The sequence below is a fragment of the Vicugna pacos genome, chromosome 1 (genome assembly GCF_048564905.1).
Source record: "Vicugna pacos chromosome 1, VicPac4, whole genome shotgun sequence".
Taxonomy (NCBI): Eukaryota; Metazoa; Chordata; class Mammalia; order Artiodactyla; family Camelidae; genus Vicugna; species Vicugna pacos.
The window spans coordinates 42,062,146-42,079,782 of NC_132987.1; the positions used below are offsets into that span (position 1 = coordinate 42,062,146).

Genomic DNA, 17,637 nt, shown 5'->3' on the forward strand with positions numbered 1-17,637 from the left:
TTTTTTTGATTCATAGACTAGTGCAGTAAAACCATGCTAACTGCAGAAGTCACTTGAATTGTGGACATCACTGTTTGCTGGGTGTTGACTTTGGTTCAGTCTTTTAAGGTTTTTTTTGAAAAGTATGTAGAAATAGCCCATTAGGACATCAAAAGCAGCCAGTGAGTGTAGAGAAAATTGGATTTAATGTTTAAATTAAAAAAAACAAGATGTTTATAAGGCATCCATTGGTATCATTCATGTATGGTGTACATATGTTTGTATAAATGTATATGTAGAGAGAGATACACACATACATATGTATACACATGAATGATATATTATTTCTCATTGTTTAAAAAACAGTCTGAGATGAGCTTAAATGTATTTGCCAGTGTGGACTCCATTTCCTTACCTGGAAAATTAGAAATGAAGCATTAATTATATTTCAGATTTATTCTATTTCTAGAATTCTTTGACTGTTTCATTATTCAGAATTAATTTAGTCAACTGGCTTATTTTTCTCCCTTTCTTTCTTTTTTAACAAATGTTTTGTTTTTCTAACTGGAAGAATAATTACACACTTACTGAAATGTGAAATTTTCATTATTTTTTATGTTGCATTTCTATTTTTAAACTTTGACCTACACTTAAATATACTTCTATAGAAGCAAAAGTTATTTTTTTAAACCTGTGTCAAAAGTGGGATGTAATTATGCGACTTGCACTTTCATATATGTGGCAAGTTGGGAGAAATTTGCATAACTGAGAAAGTGAGTCTGTATAAAAGAATTGCTTTATTTCTTTTTCCAAAGTAGTGGTACCATTTTACGTTCCCATTAGCAGTATACGAAGATTCCAGTTTCTTTGCATCCTCACCAATACTTGTTATTATCAGTGTACTGAGTGTTGATCTAAAACTGGTCTATCTTTGCAGTCTAGTTGAATCATATTGATCTATTTTTCATGTAGCCTCTTAAGTTATCTGTAACACTAAGACAAGTATAAAGTTAGTATATGAGAGAACCAATAGCTTTCCTTTATAAAAATAATTCTCAATCAGAAAATACATTAGAAGAAAAGATTTCATCCATAGTAACTACATACTTTTTTATTTTTAATCTAGGAACTAAGTTTAAAGAACTACATAGAAACCATGGAATGAAAACTTTAAAAACCCAGTTGGGTGCCATAAGCAAAACCTGAATAATGGGGTTAGGAAGAAGTAACATGTGAAAAGCAAACTCCCTACAGATCAATTTATAAAGAGCATAGTTCCCAAAAAAAATTCTAAAAGGATTTTTAAAAAACTGACAATTTCATCTGGAAAAATAAATGTTCAAGAATAAACAGGAATATTCTGAAAAAGGAAATGTAAAGACAGAGGACTTTTCCTCATTATGTATATTGAAAAACACCATAATCACATATATAAGAGTAGTAACAACTGAGAGAAAATATTTGCAGCACTTACAAAGGATTGCTATCTTTAATATGAAATAATTTAATCAAAAGAAATAGATGAGGGATCTACTTACAGAGGTGAAAATAGCTAATTCATAAATAAAAAAGCTCAGGGATCACTAGTAAGTAAAGTAACAAAGATTTTAAAGTAAGACATCAGTTTTCACCTATCAGATTAGAAAATAGTTAAAACTTAATCGTTACCTGTAGGGAGTTAGGAAGGATACGCTGCTGATGAGTATATACGTCATAACCTTTTTGGAGTTACTGTCATTCCAAAATTTTGAAATAATTCTCAGAATTTTAAGTGGGCACACTTTGAACCAATCAGTTCTATTTCAAGGAATTATGAGAAGTTTTTCAAGCACAGATATTTCAGTTCAGGAATACTTACTGTATTATTCACTAAGGAAAAGTACTGAAGTACTGATACATGCTTTAACTTAGATCAACCTCGAAAACATTCTAAGGAAAAAAAACTAGACATAAAAGACCATGTATTGTGTGATTCCATTTGATATGAAATGTCGAGAAAAGGCAAATTTATAGAGACTGAAAATAATCAATGGTTGCCTAGGTCTGGCGGTGGGAGGAGAGGTTGGGGGGAAATGGGGAATGACTGCTAATTGGAAGGGTTATTTTTGAAGAGGGGTTATGAAAATGTTCTAAAATGGATTATGGTGATAGTGACACAGCTCTGTGAACATACTAACAACCATTGAATTGTACACTCCAAATGAGTAAATTGAATGTGATGTGAATTATATCTCGATAAAGTTGTTATTAAAATTTAGTGGATTATTTTTAACATTTAAAAAAATGTGAAACATTACCTCCTTAGATAAAGCTTTTCAGAAGAGGTGGCATTTGTCCTGGGTCTTGTAAGAGACACAGAATTTCAGGATTCAACTTGAAAGATGGTTTGTTATATAACAGATCACCTCAAAGCTTAGGAGCTTTTAAAAACCCACCATTTTGTTTTACACTCTTTCACACTTCTGTAAGTTGACTGGCTCTGCTGGTCTCACTGGGGGTCTCTCATGCAATAGCAATCAGGTGGCAGCTGGGTCTGGAGTCATGTGGGGGCTCACCTGGGACGCTAGCATGTAGGTTCTCTTGCCCTCTCTGTGTAGTCTCAAGGCTTCTACTATCAGAGGTAACTGAACTTCTTACATGGTGCTCCCAAAAAGCAAAAAAAGCAAAATATGCCAGACCATTATAAGGTTGAAGCGTAGAACTGGCACAGCACCACTTTGTGGCTTTGTCTTAGTTCATGCTGTGATAGAGCCAGTCCAGGTGCACTTTGGTGTGCAGCCATCACCACCATCCATCTCCAGAACTTTCTCACCTTCCCAAACTTGAAACTGTTTACCCATTAACTTTACCCAATAAAGTTACTCTTTACCCAACTAATCTTCATTCCCTTCTCCCCTCAGCAGCTGGCAACCACCATTCTGCTCTCTGTTTCTATGAATTGGACTACTCTAGGTATCTCATTTAAGTAGAATCATACCATATTTGTCTTTTTGTGACTGACTTATTTCGCTTACCATGTCTTCAAGGTTCATCCATGTTGTAGCACGTATCAAAATTTGCTTCCTTTTTGAGGTTGAATAATATTATTTTGTATGTATAGTCATCCCTTGGTATCTTCCGGGGATTGGTTCCAGGGCCTCCCAGAGACTAAAATCTGGGGATGCTCAAGTCTCATAAGTAAAATGGTGTAGTATTTGCATATAACCTATGCACATCTTCCCAGATTCTTTGAAGAATCTCCAGATGATAATACCTAATACAATGTGAATTCTGTGTAAATAGTTGCCAATACATGGCAAATTCAAGTTTTGGTTTTGGGGACTTCCTGTATTTTTTTCTGAATATTTTCAATCCATGGTTGGTTGAATCCATGGATTCAGGATGCATAGAAATGGAGGGCCAAGTGTATATACCACATTTTGTTTACCCATTCATCTGTCGATGGACACTTGGGTTGCTTCTACCTTTTGGCTATTATGAATAGTACTGCTCTGAATGTGGATATACAAATATCTGTTGGAGTCTCTGCTTTTAGTTCCAGAAGTGGAATTTCTGGATAATATGGTGATTCTATGTTTTATTTTTTGAAGTAGCTGCATCATTGTACGTTGTCACCATCAATGCACAAGGGTTCCAGTTTTTCCACATCCTTGCCAACAGTTGTTATTGTCTGTGAGCACTTGTGTCTGTGTGTTTTTGTTTTACAATAGCCATCCTTATGGGTTTGAAGTGGTATCTCATTGATTTGCATTTTCCTAATGATTATTGATTTTGAGCATATCATGTGCTTATTGGTCATTTGCATTTCTTCTTTGGAGAAATACCCTTTGCTCATTTGTTTATTTGGGGGGGGTTTGAGTCATTGTTTGCGAGTTATAAGAGTTCTTCATGTATCTTGAATATTAATCTCTTATCCAATATATGATTTGCCAATATTTTCTCTACTGGGCTGTCTTTTCACTGTGTTAATAGTGTCCTTTTATGCACAAAAGTTTTAAATTTTGATGTAGACTGATTTATCTATTTTCTTTCTTATTTGTGCTTTTGATGTCACATCCAGGAAATTACTGCCAAATCCAGTGTCGTGAAGCTTTCTCTCTTGGATTTAGGTCTTTGACCTAATTTGATTTAATTTTTGTTTATTGTATAAGATAAAGGTTCAACTTCATTCTTTTACATATGATTATGTTTGAATATTTTGTAGTGAATTTTTGTTAGTTTTTATAGGTGTGTAATGATATTGTGATTATATTAAGGACTTTTTATCTAGAGTTATAGGTATTTGCTCAAAATGATATGGTGGAAGGGGTTAAGGGAATGAGTATGCAAGCAAAACAGGGTTTTGTAATATGTTTGAAAATGTCCAAAATAAAAAGTTAAAAAAAGAAAGAGTTGGTGAATCAGGAGAATGGTGTTTTAAAAACCCAGACAGAGCTTCTGCAAATAGTCCGTGGACAACTTGGTTAGATGGTATACAGAAGTCAACCAGAATGAAAGCAGACATGCCACTGATTTCAGCAGCTGTTTTCACAACCTTAGATACAGCAGTTTTAGTAGTGTTAGTACTAAAACATGGTAGCAAAATTTTAAGAAATGCATGGAAGATAGGAACATGGAGAAAACGAGGTAGGATTACTCTTGATATTAAGAAAAGTTATTTCTAATAAATCTGAAAGATTATAAACTTATGATGAAAAAAATACAAAAGTATGAAGTCTAAAATCAAAGACCCTGCCCCCTTTTCTTCCCTTCTTCTCACTCAGCTCCTCCATTTTCAGCTGGCGGTTTACTCTTGAGACATGTGGCTACAGAATGAATGGAGTGGCACCCTGAGCAGGAGAGAAGATTTTTGAGAGGGAGACTCAAACATACTATTGCCTGAGAAGAGCTAGTGGTAGGGAGGAAAAAATGAAAATGAGGCTGAGGAGAACTGTTGGAATAATACCCAGAGAAGATAAAAAGAAGTAGGGATTCAGTGGCCAAGTTGGAGAAAAGAACAGAGGCACTCATTTCTTTGAGTTAGTGGGAAAAGAGGTGCCTTCACTTTCTTGAGTACTGGACTGAGTTCCCTTGCTGAGAGTGACTGAGGTTTGACAGGGTTGACGGCATCTCATGTATGTTAATGTTTGGTGTAACCACAGGAGTGAGCAAAAGAATGGCAGTGTGGACGACCCAACTCAGGCCCCAACTATGTTTCGAAATGACTTTTTCGTTGAGAAATGCCATTGTGCGGGAAGACGTACCATCTCATTGATTTCCAGGGATGGCTCGGTTCATTGGCCAGTTGACTAAGGGAAATGTTTCTTCCTTCCCACTCTCTACACAGAACTATGCATTTACACGTAAAAGCAGTCAAGTAGAACTGTCCTTCAGTCCACGGTACTTTAGTAGCTGTGCTTCCTTTCTGTGAGCCTCTTGAGCAGGCTCTCCAATGAAGGAAAATTTGACAAAATCATTAAATAGAGACCTCAACTTGACCATACTGTGGCAGTGAAACCACTTGCACTTCCTCTTTCAAAGAAACAGGTAACAGAAAGCTTATTCCTGGCCATTAATCATATTGCAGTGACCATCTAAAAATGCGGTCAGTATAGATTCTGTTTGCTGTATTTTGAATATATACATTATTGAAAATTAAGTGGTTTTATATGTATAAAATTTGGTATCTATGAACCTCATGTAATATTTTGTAGAAATAGAAATGAAAGTTATGTTAACCTGTGTCAGAGAATAGAATTGTCTAAATAAGTATCTAAAGATTTGTTCTTGTCAATATTTCTCCATGTATATGTAATTGTTTTTCCTCAAGATTTTATAAAGTGGAAATTGTTTGCTAATCACATTTAGAGGGTATAAAAAGTGAGCTTTACTCTCTTTTTTATATTTTTTAGGAGACCCATGTACAGTATCATCTCAGTTGGAGTTAGAAGAAGCCTTTCGACTTTATGAGCTAAACAAGGATTCTGAACTCTTGATTCATGGTAAAGGAGTAATTTTTTACTCTTCTAGAGCTAAAATTTTTTGGAAAATAACCCTATATTCTTGCCCATTTGAAAATATAATCCTGATGTCATTTTCTTAATCTTTATCCCCCGATGCTGTGTAATTGTCCTTATTCAGTAGTATCTCAAATGCTATAGAAGACAAAATCAATCAGCTTCTTATAATCTTGGGAAATTTGTTATTTGTGTATGCCTTCTTAGACAGTGAACTGTGATCATCTCAGTGTTTCACAGCAAAGTTTTAGCACAGAATTTAAGAACTGACAGCCCAGCAGAACCAAAGTCATCCCCTTGCAGTTTTGTAGTGTTTGCAAATAATGATTTCCAAAGGTAAGATATCTTAAATGTCCTTTCTTTTGTTTGAGGGTTAATTGTGAAACCATTTACATAGTTATAATAAACATAAGTGTGTTAAACATCAGCAAGCCTGAGAGGTGGCAGTGGTACAGAAGAGGTCTAAACTCAGCCATCGTGTAACCTGGCACATTGCAGACCTGTGTTGTAAATCTAGGTATTCTAATTCCAAATCTGTGTTCTTTTCATTCTGCCATGCTATCCCTCAAATTTTTATTTCGTGTAGAACCTGTTTAATGCCCTTAATGTAACTGCAGTATATTGGCAGTATTTCACATAACATTTTGGGGAGCTTTAGAAGACCAGATCTAGGGGATGCTTTAAAACTTGGAACAGATAGTAAATCTCGCCTCAGTATAATGACTCATTTCCTTTGTACTCTTCTTTACAGTGTGTGTTTTTAAAAATAGTAGTTTGATTTTTGTCTGCCTTGAGGATTATGACTCCCATGGGGTCATAGTCTCATTTGTTGAGATCCTGACAGAATTTTAGAAGTCATCTTTTGGTGATCTCTTTCTAGAATAAAACTAATGAATGTTTAAAGAAATGATTGATCAGTAGTATTGAACAGTCAGTTTTTTATTGCTCTTTTAACTATTTCACAGATCTGTTTCAGAAGTTAGCTTATATTTCAACTTTTAAAAATATATTAGGAACAGTGCTTCCCAACTCTATGCTGTATGTTAAACCATGTCCTTTTTTCCACCACAGACCACAAATAATTGACTAGATGTTCATAAATGTATGATTTTGTTGTATTCTATCTCCTTATAAAAATAGTTTGAATAAGCATATTCATAAATCTATAGTTCCTAAGACAATACTTACATCTTTGGATTTGGGTCCTGTTTTCCATGTTATTTATTCCTAAGTTTAGTATACATCTTTTAAAAACAGTAATAGCATATGTTTTCATTTCTATACATTTTGTAATTTTAATTCTTCATCATAGCAAACTTGTCACTACAACAAGAATTTAAGGAAATAGTTAATGATTTATCTAATGATGAAAAATCAGTTAGTGATGTAACAGGGACTGGAATGAGTAATTTGAGCTTCTAATGCATTGCTCATAGATACTCTCATAAGAACTTCTTTTATTACAGCCTTGGTAAAATGGATCCCTTCCAAAGATAGTACTGACCATATGCTAAGTATCTTATGTCAAGAGAATATCAGGTTGAAATTTGGGTCAATTTATTTGATACTGGAATGTAAAAGTCTCTGTAATTTGTATGTTTTAAGTATGCTGTATTAATTTTAGTTTATTTTTTTTCAGTATTTCCTTGTGTACCAGAACGTCCTGGAATGCCTTGTCCAGGAGAAGATAGTGAGTATTTATATGCTTCATACCTTTAAATAGAGTTATTTACAATACAGTGGCACATGTGGAAAGAAATCAGAAATACTTTTAATTCATTTGACTTCTTTTTCATTCTTCCGAAAATATTTTAACAACTGCCCAAACTCTCTGCTTTTGCCAGATCAAAATCAGGAAGTTTTTAGTTACAACTTATGGACATAATTGTCTGTTGAATATTTGAAAGGAAAATTAAGTTCATCTTAAGTCATTTCTTACTGTTTTGGGGAACTTTGGAAATTTTCAAACCTATGGAGAAGTTGAAACAACATTGAAAACATTAAAAACAAAGATACCCATATGTCTATTACCTAGATTCACCAATTATTAACATTTTCTGGGTTTGCTTTATCTCTGTATCTGTGCACACATATGCTACATGTATATACATCACACACAGGCTTGTTTTATTTTATTTTATTTTATTTTATTTTATTTTTACTATCCCACTTGAGAGTAAGTAGCTGATATGACACTTCACCTCTAAATACATTAGCATGCATTTTAGGAACTGTTATGGGATTTTCTTTTGAATGTCTAAACTAATGATTAACATTAATTAGATGAATTGGAAGAGTCAAAAAACTATTTGGTCTGATGGAATTTAAATATGCAAACTTATGTATGATCATATGTTATTACTTTTGATACATAATATAATTTATAGGTTGTGGATATTAGGCAACTCATTTTCATTTGTAGTTTCTGCACATATGACTTTAGAAAGAATAGTGGTAAATGTTTTTGCTCTGTATTAAGTGAAATAGTTCTAACTTTTAATTCTGTGATTCTTCGTGTAACTTGGTGAAAAGGGAAAATTAAAGAACTATGGGTGTTTGTATATAGAGTTGAGTGGCGGTTATGTACTTTATAGGAAGATGGGGAAGTTTAAGGAATAGGTAGACCCCTGAAGCAATAGTGAAAAATCTAGGTTTGAATTCAGCGAGGAATATTTCACTGAATTTCCCGTGACAGATGGACTACAGCCAGCGTGGGCAGCCTTCACAGAGGTTTTGGAGAAGCAGCTGTCCTCTTTGTGGAGGCCAGAATTTTAAAAGACTTGCCATTGTAGCAGATCTTGGTTTCAGAATCCCATCTCCAAATCTATTATGGGTCTGTAGTACTCTTCCCAGATAAAATATCATTTCCTAACCTTTCACTATGTTTCATGTTCAGTTTCCCTCTTTAAAATTTGCTGGTAGGGATTTGGACACTTATCAATATAGCTAAACTACAGCCTGGAGGAAAATTGATAATTGTTAATATGGTCTCTTGGTGTGAAGGAAAAGCCGGGCTGGGCTAACAAGATAACTCACAAATCTAAGTATGGGAATACTGATCTGAGTTCTGCTGGACTAACTTGTAAATCTAAGTTAATTAGTGTTGGTTTGCTGTTCATGTTTTTTGCTAGCCAGCTGGATTTTCGAAGATATATATCTGGCTTTGGAATGTTGATTTGCTGCCTCCTTGCCTCCACTTTTGTGATAATGATGCTGGTAAAGCTGTTCCATGCCTATTAGCCGAATACCCCAAGCTTGTACTTTACCCTGCAAAATCTCATGCTCACGTCTTGGAGGTGCTCAGAGCTTCGGAGCAGAAGCCCCTCTGAGCCCTCCAGCGTAGTACATCTGAGCGCTCCAGCCCTCCAAGTGGTGCTTGTTTCTTGGCTGGCCTGTTGTTTCCGTAGCATTGGCTCTTTTAATTTCTAGGCAACATTAACATGTTTAAATTTAAGATATAACAAACTGTAGTTCATGAAAGCTTCTGAAATAAGATGTTCTTTTAAATTAAGATAATAACAGAAACCTGCTTTGGTTACTTCTAACAGGATAAATAATTAAAAATAAAAGAATCTCAGGTTCTGTACAATGTTATCTCAAAATTTCTAATTCAGAGCATTTCAACTATTTTTTCTATCTTAATCTTAAGTAGTAGACCCAGTGTTACACTTGCTTGAAAATATGACTAGAAATGAAATCTCCACAGTATTACTATTACTGGAATCTTACTATTAATGACTAATAGACAATATATATATAATGGTGATTGACTTAACCAAAACTGCACCAGTGGACTTGACTGGATCTCATGGAACCTCTTAATTTGTTTAGGAAAGTATTTAAAATACTTAAAAGTATTTAAAAAGTATAAGAGCCATTGGATAAAAAGTTGTTGCAGAAGAGAATATTCTTATGGTACAAAATGTCCCTTATAAAGTACTTACAAAAATATACTTTACAGGGAAGAAAACTAGGCATCACTGCCTTTAACAGAGTGATGGAACACCTAGTGGGAGTCAACAATCTTGCATTTGTGTATTTCTTCATGTGGTGTAGTAAGAAAAACACATCACCTGTGTATTATTTTCGCCAAAAGTATTTAATACTTTTTTATCTGGGAATTTTTTTTTTTAACCTGGGAAGTGTGTTACAGATCCTTAATGTATTTGACTCTAATGAGGACACAAACAAGTCTAGAATGTAGGACATAATATGACACCTGCCTAGATCCTTTAAAAAAAAAAGTCAACATCATGAAAATAAACAACAAAGACAGAGTGAATGTTTTAGCATACTTTAGAGGACAAAAAAGGTATAACAAAGAAGTGCAATGCTTAAATCTTGATTGGATCCTGGGGAGAAAAAGAAAGCTATGAAAGACACTTTTCAGGCAATAGGGAAATTTGCATATGAACTGTATAGTAGGCGAGATTGAATTAATGTTAATTTTCTAAGATATGTTAATGATATTGTGGTTAAATAGAATTAGGGGGAATGTCCTTAATCTCAGGCAGTGGATACTTAAGATATTTCAGGGTAAAGTGTTACAATGTTTGCAATTTATTTTTAAATGATTCAGAAAAAAAAAAAAAAGTATGTATAAACCAGAGAGGAAAGCTAATGTGCAAAATGACAGTAGTTGATAAATCAAGGTAAGGATGGAGGTGTTTATTCTTTCAGATGTTCTTGGGCTTAAAAATTTTCCAAAATTAGAAGTTAGGGGAAAATTAAGAAATAGAAAATCAGTAGTTATTTACTTTCATCTAGTCTCTTGATGAATCAGTTTTTTTACTTTCAGATTTTTATCAGTTTATATTATTTCTTACAATGAATATCATGAAAAAAATCACAGACTTAATTACAAAATGACTTAATTCACCCTTGCTTTTTTCTTTTTCTTTTTTAACTTTTAATCTCTCTTCAGAATCCATCTACCGCCGAGGTGCACGCCGCTGGAGAAAGCTTTATTGTGCAAATGGCCATACTTTTCAAGCCAAACGTTTCAACAGGGTAAACCTTAAGTTTGTTGAACGTTGATAATTTGAAAAATCTGTTTTTTCCCTCTCTGCTGTGAAAGAAAGGTTGTTATTCTCTTCTAAAGAGTAAGTAGGCTGATCTAAAATTCCCAGTTTGCCTGGGGCAGTACATCTTTATCTTGAGGCAATTTTTAATAGCATCTCCTTTGACTCTTAAAAAATGTTCCAGATTGGATGATTAATTATATGGTTTACCCTAGCTGTAAGAAAGTTGGATTTTTTAATATAATTTAAGAAAGCCAGAAAATAAACAAGGTTTATTTTGCAAACCATTTACTGTTGCACTTTTAGTTTTCACTGTTTAGAAAGTGGTAATCGCAGACATTTATCTAGTGTTTACTGTATACCAAGCACTTTTCCAAAAGACATGTAGTGACTCGTTTGTTCCCTTACAAGAACCTTATGAGGTATGTACTATATATTTCCATTTTATAGAGGAAGAAACTGAGTTGCAGTTAACTTGCCCAAGATGACACAGCTCTTGATAACTACAAATGTATGGACTCCATTCCTATTCTAGGACTAGTGTTATGTTCTGAATTTATTAATATAAATAGAGGCCACCAAGACTATACTTTCAGGGATCATTTCTATAGTTCATAAATAGAAGCCATCACCCAAGTATCCTAACCTGTTGTTCCCTTTAGCACTGATACTTGAAAAGCTTTGAAATGAGAAATCCTTTAGGTGTCTAAGAGAAGAACAAGGCTTTGATTTGACCTCTGAACAGTCTGGAAGATTTCCTTGTGAGTCCTTGCACAGCTTTTTCTGCCATATGTTTCTCAAGTTTAATTCATTTTTCCTATTTTCATTGCTCTGTACTTAATTAGCGAAGATTGAAAATTCTTGGACTTAGAAAACAACATGGTTGCAAATTTCACTGTCTATTTTATTTTTGCTGTCTCTTTAAAGCAAGCTCTCATTTCTGTTTATTTTTCCGTGATCGTGAACTTTGTACAAGTTATATATGATGATGGGAATTGAATTAGAGAAGAAAGCCATTTATTGTCACTGTTTCATGAGCAAACTGTTGGGAAATGATTATGACCTTTTTTTGTTGTTGTTAATAAAATGCTATTGCATTACTCCCTCCAGCGTGCCCACTGTGCCATCTGCACTGACCGAATATGGGGGCTTGGACGCCAGGGATATAAGTGCATCAACTGCAAACTCCTGGTCCATAAGAAGTGCCACAAACTTGTCACAATTGAATGTGGGCGGCATTCTTTGCCACCGGTAAGACGCAGCTCTCTGATTTTTTTAATAGAGCATTTTTGATAACACTGCTAATACAGAGGGCTAAAATAGAGGAGTGTTAAGGAAATCACAGCTCAACAGTGTCATTAAAGAACGTGGGTAGGAATCCTTTAGAAGTCAGATAATATATTGTGGATTTTGAAATTGTTATTACCAGTTTGTTTGTAGAATATGGTTAACTTCTTTGACCCACTACAAAATTCCTTTGGTCTAATTAAGAAGATGTAAGGAAAAACATTTAAAAGATATTTTTTTCTTATTTAAGCTAAACTCATTAGTTTATAGTTTATAACTCCCATTATTCTAGTATCTGCACTAAGCAGACATCAGGTAAGAAGAGTCAGAGGGTTCATGTTTATTATGTAAAGTGTGAGATTACTGGGGAATTTTTCACTTTATGTTTTAAATATGAAATTAAAACATATTCAATGGAGAAGAAATAGAAAATTAAAATAAAGAAAGAAAAATAAAAATCCTCCATGAAATCTACCATCTAAAGGCAATTGTCATTTGGCATATATTCTTCCAGAACTATGCAAACTTAAATGGGAAAATTTTAAACATATATAAGAGCAGATGGAACAGTATAATGAACTTCCGTATAACAATCATCCAACTCCAGTATTTATCACCTCACAACAGTCTTGTTTCATCTGTACCCGCATTTCACCTGTCCTCACCCTATATTATTTTGAAACAAATTTTAGACATACCTCTAAGAGATAATGACTCTTTAAAAAAAAAAACTAGCTAAAAAACAAATTCCTTGCATCAAATATCCATCCTGGCAGTATTCAAAATTTCAGTTGTCTCATAAATGTTATAATCTTGTTTTCATAATTTTCATTATGAATCAGGATCTAAGTGAAGTTCATATTTGAAGCTGATTGATACTGTGTCTTAGATACTGTTCAATTTACTGATTCTTCCATCTCTCTCTTTTTCCTTACAATTAATTGTAGAAGAAACTGTTTTGTCACTTAAAGAGTTTCAGAATCTTTCTCTTTGCGTCTCCATGGTTACATTTAGAATGTTCCCCAATCCTCTGTATTTTCTGTACATTATGGTTGAATGTAGGAGTTTGATTAGATTCTAGTTTTTGTTTTTTTGTGGGTTGATACTACTTCATAGAAGGTGGAGCATTTATTCATCAGAAGGCATGTAAAGTTGGTTGTGTTTCGTTCTTTTACATACTTTTTAGTGAAAGTATGAGATCATATATGTACTATTTTCTAACTCATTTTTCTAACTGAACAATATATTTTGGTCATTTTTCTATATCTGTGTCTTCATTTTTAGCATAATGTTTTATATGTCTATACCATAATTTATTTAATCTATCCCCATGGTTAAATGTTATTTTCTAAGTTCTCCTATAAAGAAAATCATAATGAACTTCCTGGTAAATCAGTCTTCTTTCCTAAGGATGCAGAAGTAGAATTACTGGGTTGAAGGATATGCGTTTTTTAAATGATCTGGATTCATCTTTCTAAGTTATCTTCTAGCATGATTATACAATGTTTATTCATAGTATCTTCTTTAGACGTTGTGAAAGTGGATTATTACTGGTGGCTCATTGATAGTAGAATTATTTCGCTAGTTCGTGTAAGTTTACAAATGGGTTTATAGTTAAGGAGGTGAGAATCTAATCTTAAGGAAAAGCAGAAGGCCAATAATTGTGAATATCATTTATCCAGGTTACTGTTGATATTCTTGAGTATTTTTAAGTGATGGAATGACTTGTATGAGTTCATAAATGTAGAAGAGGGACAGGCTTAGTGATTGTATTGATATTTTAGGATGGCTGCTAAACACATTGAAAAATCCCTGAGCTTATCTTTAAGGCAGCCTTACAATTGTAACTGCATAGCTAATGCTGCTTCTCAAGCTTAACCTTTCTTGCTGGTATTCATTAAACTTGGGTCCAAAATTAATGAATAAGTTACATTTTAGTTTGAATTAGCATTGTTCCTGAGGTTATTGGGAGTTATTTGGTAAGTCATTTTCTTGGAGTATTTCTTTTCCTTTTTGGGGTCACTGATACCTTTGAGAATCTTCAGAAAGATGGGAAACCCATAAAATTTTACATACAATTTCAGGAGGTTTATAGACATCTTGAAGTCTATTTCTGGACATCAGCTAAATAACTGTATACTAAGACTCCTTTTGCCAAAGACTTAAAATGAGTATGTAGAGATTGAAGGAAGAATAGGTGGTTACAGGAGAAATAAATCAGAGTATACAGGAATTTAATTTGATTTCTAATTGATGATCTGAAATTAGTTTTGGATTTCTTCTGTGATCTGTAAAATGACTAATATTACCTAATTCATAGAAATATTCCTATATATTCATATTTTCCTATATATTCATATATTCATTTATTCATATAATAAACTAAATGTAAATTTTTATACAGTAATATAATTTAACTTAAGTTATATTCTTTCAAATTTAAATTTTAATATGCTGTGTCTCATCAAAATAATGTTGTTTCTGGATTTACAGTGGTATTGGGATTTAAAAAGAATTCACTAAGTTACTGTATCTTTGGAAATGTTTGCAGGAACCAATGATGCCCATGGACCAGTCATCCATGCATTCAGACCATGCACAGACAGGTAAGGATGTTACTGGCACAAACCATTGCTCATTAACAAAGTATCATTTAAAGACTTCTTTATGTGAATCTTTGACCTAAGTTTAAAAACACTGATATTCTTCTGAAATAAAAGTTAAGTAACCATATTTCATCGTGTTAACAGCAGAGTCACAATATATAACATATACATCCGGCACTTTATAAAGACAACTAAGTAAACTACAACAAATGACTGTTTTCTTTCATTCAGATAAATTTCTTTTGAGACCCCTTTATATTCAGTAAGCCCATTTTTTTTCAACAATGAAAACATGTACTGATTTTGTGGGTCATGTTGACTATATTCAAGTGACCTATTTTTATTAAAAGCTCTATTATGAAATATCGAAATTATGTAAAACTAAAGAGATGCTGCACAGAAAATTCAAAAAAGATCATGAGTTCAAATGTCTCATAGATACAAAACCTTAAATATGTATCTGGGAAATTTGGAGAGCAATTAAATGGGACAGAGCAGTCTGATCTGGAGTGAATCAAGAAAAAGAAAGCAAAGGAGTTTTTCTGGAAGGACAGAATGCAGTATATTATTCATGGAAGAAGCTGGTTAAAAGAAATGAAGGCTTTATAGTCCAGTCTTTGTCAGTTCTTTACCTGACCTGTGTGCATGGTACATTCTGAATCAGGAACATTTTGAATATGAAGGAAGTGAGGAGTGAAAACTGGAGACTTTTTGTCTCTAGGCCTCAGTCATACTAAAACAATTAAATAAGATATATGGAGTCACCTTTTTTAGAAGGAATTGATTAATTTGTAAGGAAGGGAAGTATTTTTAAAATAGCAGAAATATTTGTTAAAATCAGCACTTGGCTGTTGATTGGTTCCTGCTGTCTTTACCCTCATTAAAAATTAAGATTTAACTCATATTCACATATAATTTTTTGTTAATAGGACAGATATTCAATTGTAAATGATGAACACTTATTCAGAAATAAAAACTAAGGAAAGTCAGATCAGGAGAAATTTTTAAGTCAAACTGAGTTAATGGATACTTTGTTTTTCTCTCTCTCTCTCTTTTTTTTTTTGTTTGGGATTGGGTTTTTAGTAATTCCATATAATCCTGCAAGTCATGAGAGTTTGGACCAAGTTGGTGAAGAAAAGGAGGTAAGATAATTAGTTTTATGGTACATTATGTCATCAGCTTTTTAATAATAGCTTGACAGTTTAAAAATGTGAGAGATTGACTTGCTTAGATTTTTAAATGATCATAGTGGTAAGATGCAGGTATGATTTTTGATGATTCTAGAGTTTTATTCTGATTTAATCCAATGATTACTAATTTCATTTAAATTAAGAAATGATCTGGTGTGATAGCTTATTTTCACTTTAAGATAGCATAATCTAAAAACTATAAATGTATTTAAGAATGGTGTTTAGAATACTTGATAGTATTGTTTAAAATATATTATGGATCCTTCCATTTTGTGGTCTGGTTATTTATCTGTATTCCTAGTAAGCTTTTTGTCTTCATCATGAAAAGATGTTCAATTTTATTAAAAACATACTCTTCTTTTTTTAATGGAGTTACTAGGGATTGAACCCAGGGCCTCACACATGCTAACCGCATACTCTACCACTGAGCTACACACCCCTCCTCCCTTTTTTTAAATTCTTTTTTTTTTAATAGAGGTACAAAAAGAATATGGAAAAAAGGGTATATACTTATATGTGTAACTGAATCACTATGCTGAACACCAGAAACTAATACATTGTAAATCATCTATACTTCAATTTTTAAAAATGAGAAAAAAAGACATTTTATAGCATTTATGGAGTTGATCATGTGTAAATTTCATTAATTTTCAAATGTTAAGCCTATTTTCCATTTCTGAAATAAATTTAATGTGTCATGATGTATTACTCTCTTTATATATTGATGAATCTGATTGCCAATATTTAGGTTTTAAAAAAAATTATTAATGAGAGTCATTGACCTATAAGTCCCTTTTTGTATTGGATTGTTTAGTTTTGGTGTCAAGATAATACTGGACTGATAAAATGATTTTGGGATTTTTTTTTCTATTTCCAAGGTAGAATCTTACAAGATTAGCATTATTTATCGCTTATATTTTAGAAAGAATTTGTCAGAAAAGCACTCTTGGCCTGGGGTTTTCTTTGTGGGAAGTATTTAATCCTAGATTCCATTTCTGAATAGATGTAGGACAGTTTAGCTTCTCTGTTTCTTGTGTTTGTGTTATTCCTTGGAATTTGTTTAACCTAAATTTTCGGATTTATTGACATAAAGATGTTAATTTCTGAGAATATGAAATTATATGCTTTTTTAATTCCTGATAAAAGTTACTGTGCATTCTCTTTTTCTTCATCAGTCTTGCCAGGAGGGTATCAATTTATTAGTCTTTTTAAAGAACTTTTAGCTCTTCTTTGTTGAATGCTTATTTTCTATTCTAGTACACGGATTTCTCCTCTCATTATTTCCTTTTTTTTTTTGTCAGTTTAAAATATATCTTAATCTCTATTATGGTTTCTTCTTTGATCCATATATTATTTAAAAGTATACTAATTGATTTTCCAATACTTGGGAAATTTTTTTGTTAACTTCTAGCTTAATTCTGCTGTAAGTCAGAGCGCATTCCATGTGATTTCAGTCCTTTGAATTTTGTTGAAATTTGCTTGAAGACTGAACACATAGGCATTGGTAAATGTTCCATATGTATTTTTAGAAGCAACATGTTCTATAGTTGTTGGGTGT

General features: G+C 33.0%; 1 protein-coding gene across 3 annotated transcripts in view; it reads left to right on the plus strand.

Moving 5' to 3' along the window:
• The window catches only part of PRKCI (protein kinase C iota), a 63,362-nt gene that overhangs the window by 24,524 nt on the left and 21,201 nt on the right, over nt 1-17,637 (plus strand). For 2 of the 3 annotated variants that reach the window (XM_072960823.1, XM_072960815.1), the window contains 6 exons: nt 5,871-5,960; nt 7,615-7,665; nt 10,900-10,985; nt 12,107-12,247; nt 14,835-14,889; nt 15,973-16,031. In XM_072960823.1, the coding sequence (XP_072816924.1) occupies nt 5,871-5,960; nt 7,615-7,665; nt 10,900-10,985; nt 12,107-12,247; nt 14,835-14,889; nt 15,973-16,031 (482 nt within the window). Of the gene's footprint in view, nt 1-5,870; nt 5,961-7,614; nt 7,666-10,899; nt 10,986-12,106; nt 12,248-13,329; nt 13,426-14,834; nt 14,890-15,972; nt 16,032-17,637 lie in introns of those variants that run through there. The other variant, XM_072960828.1, reaches the window with a different exon arrangement.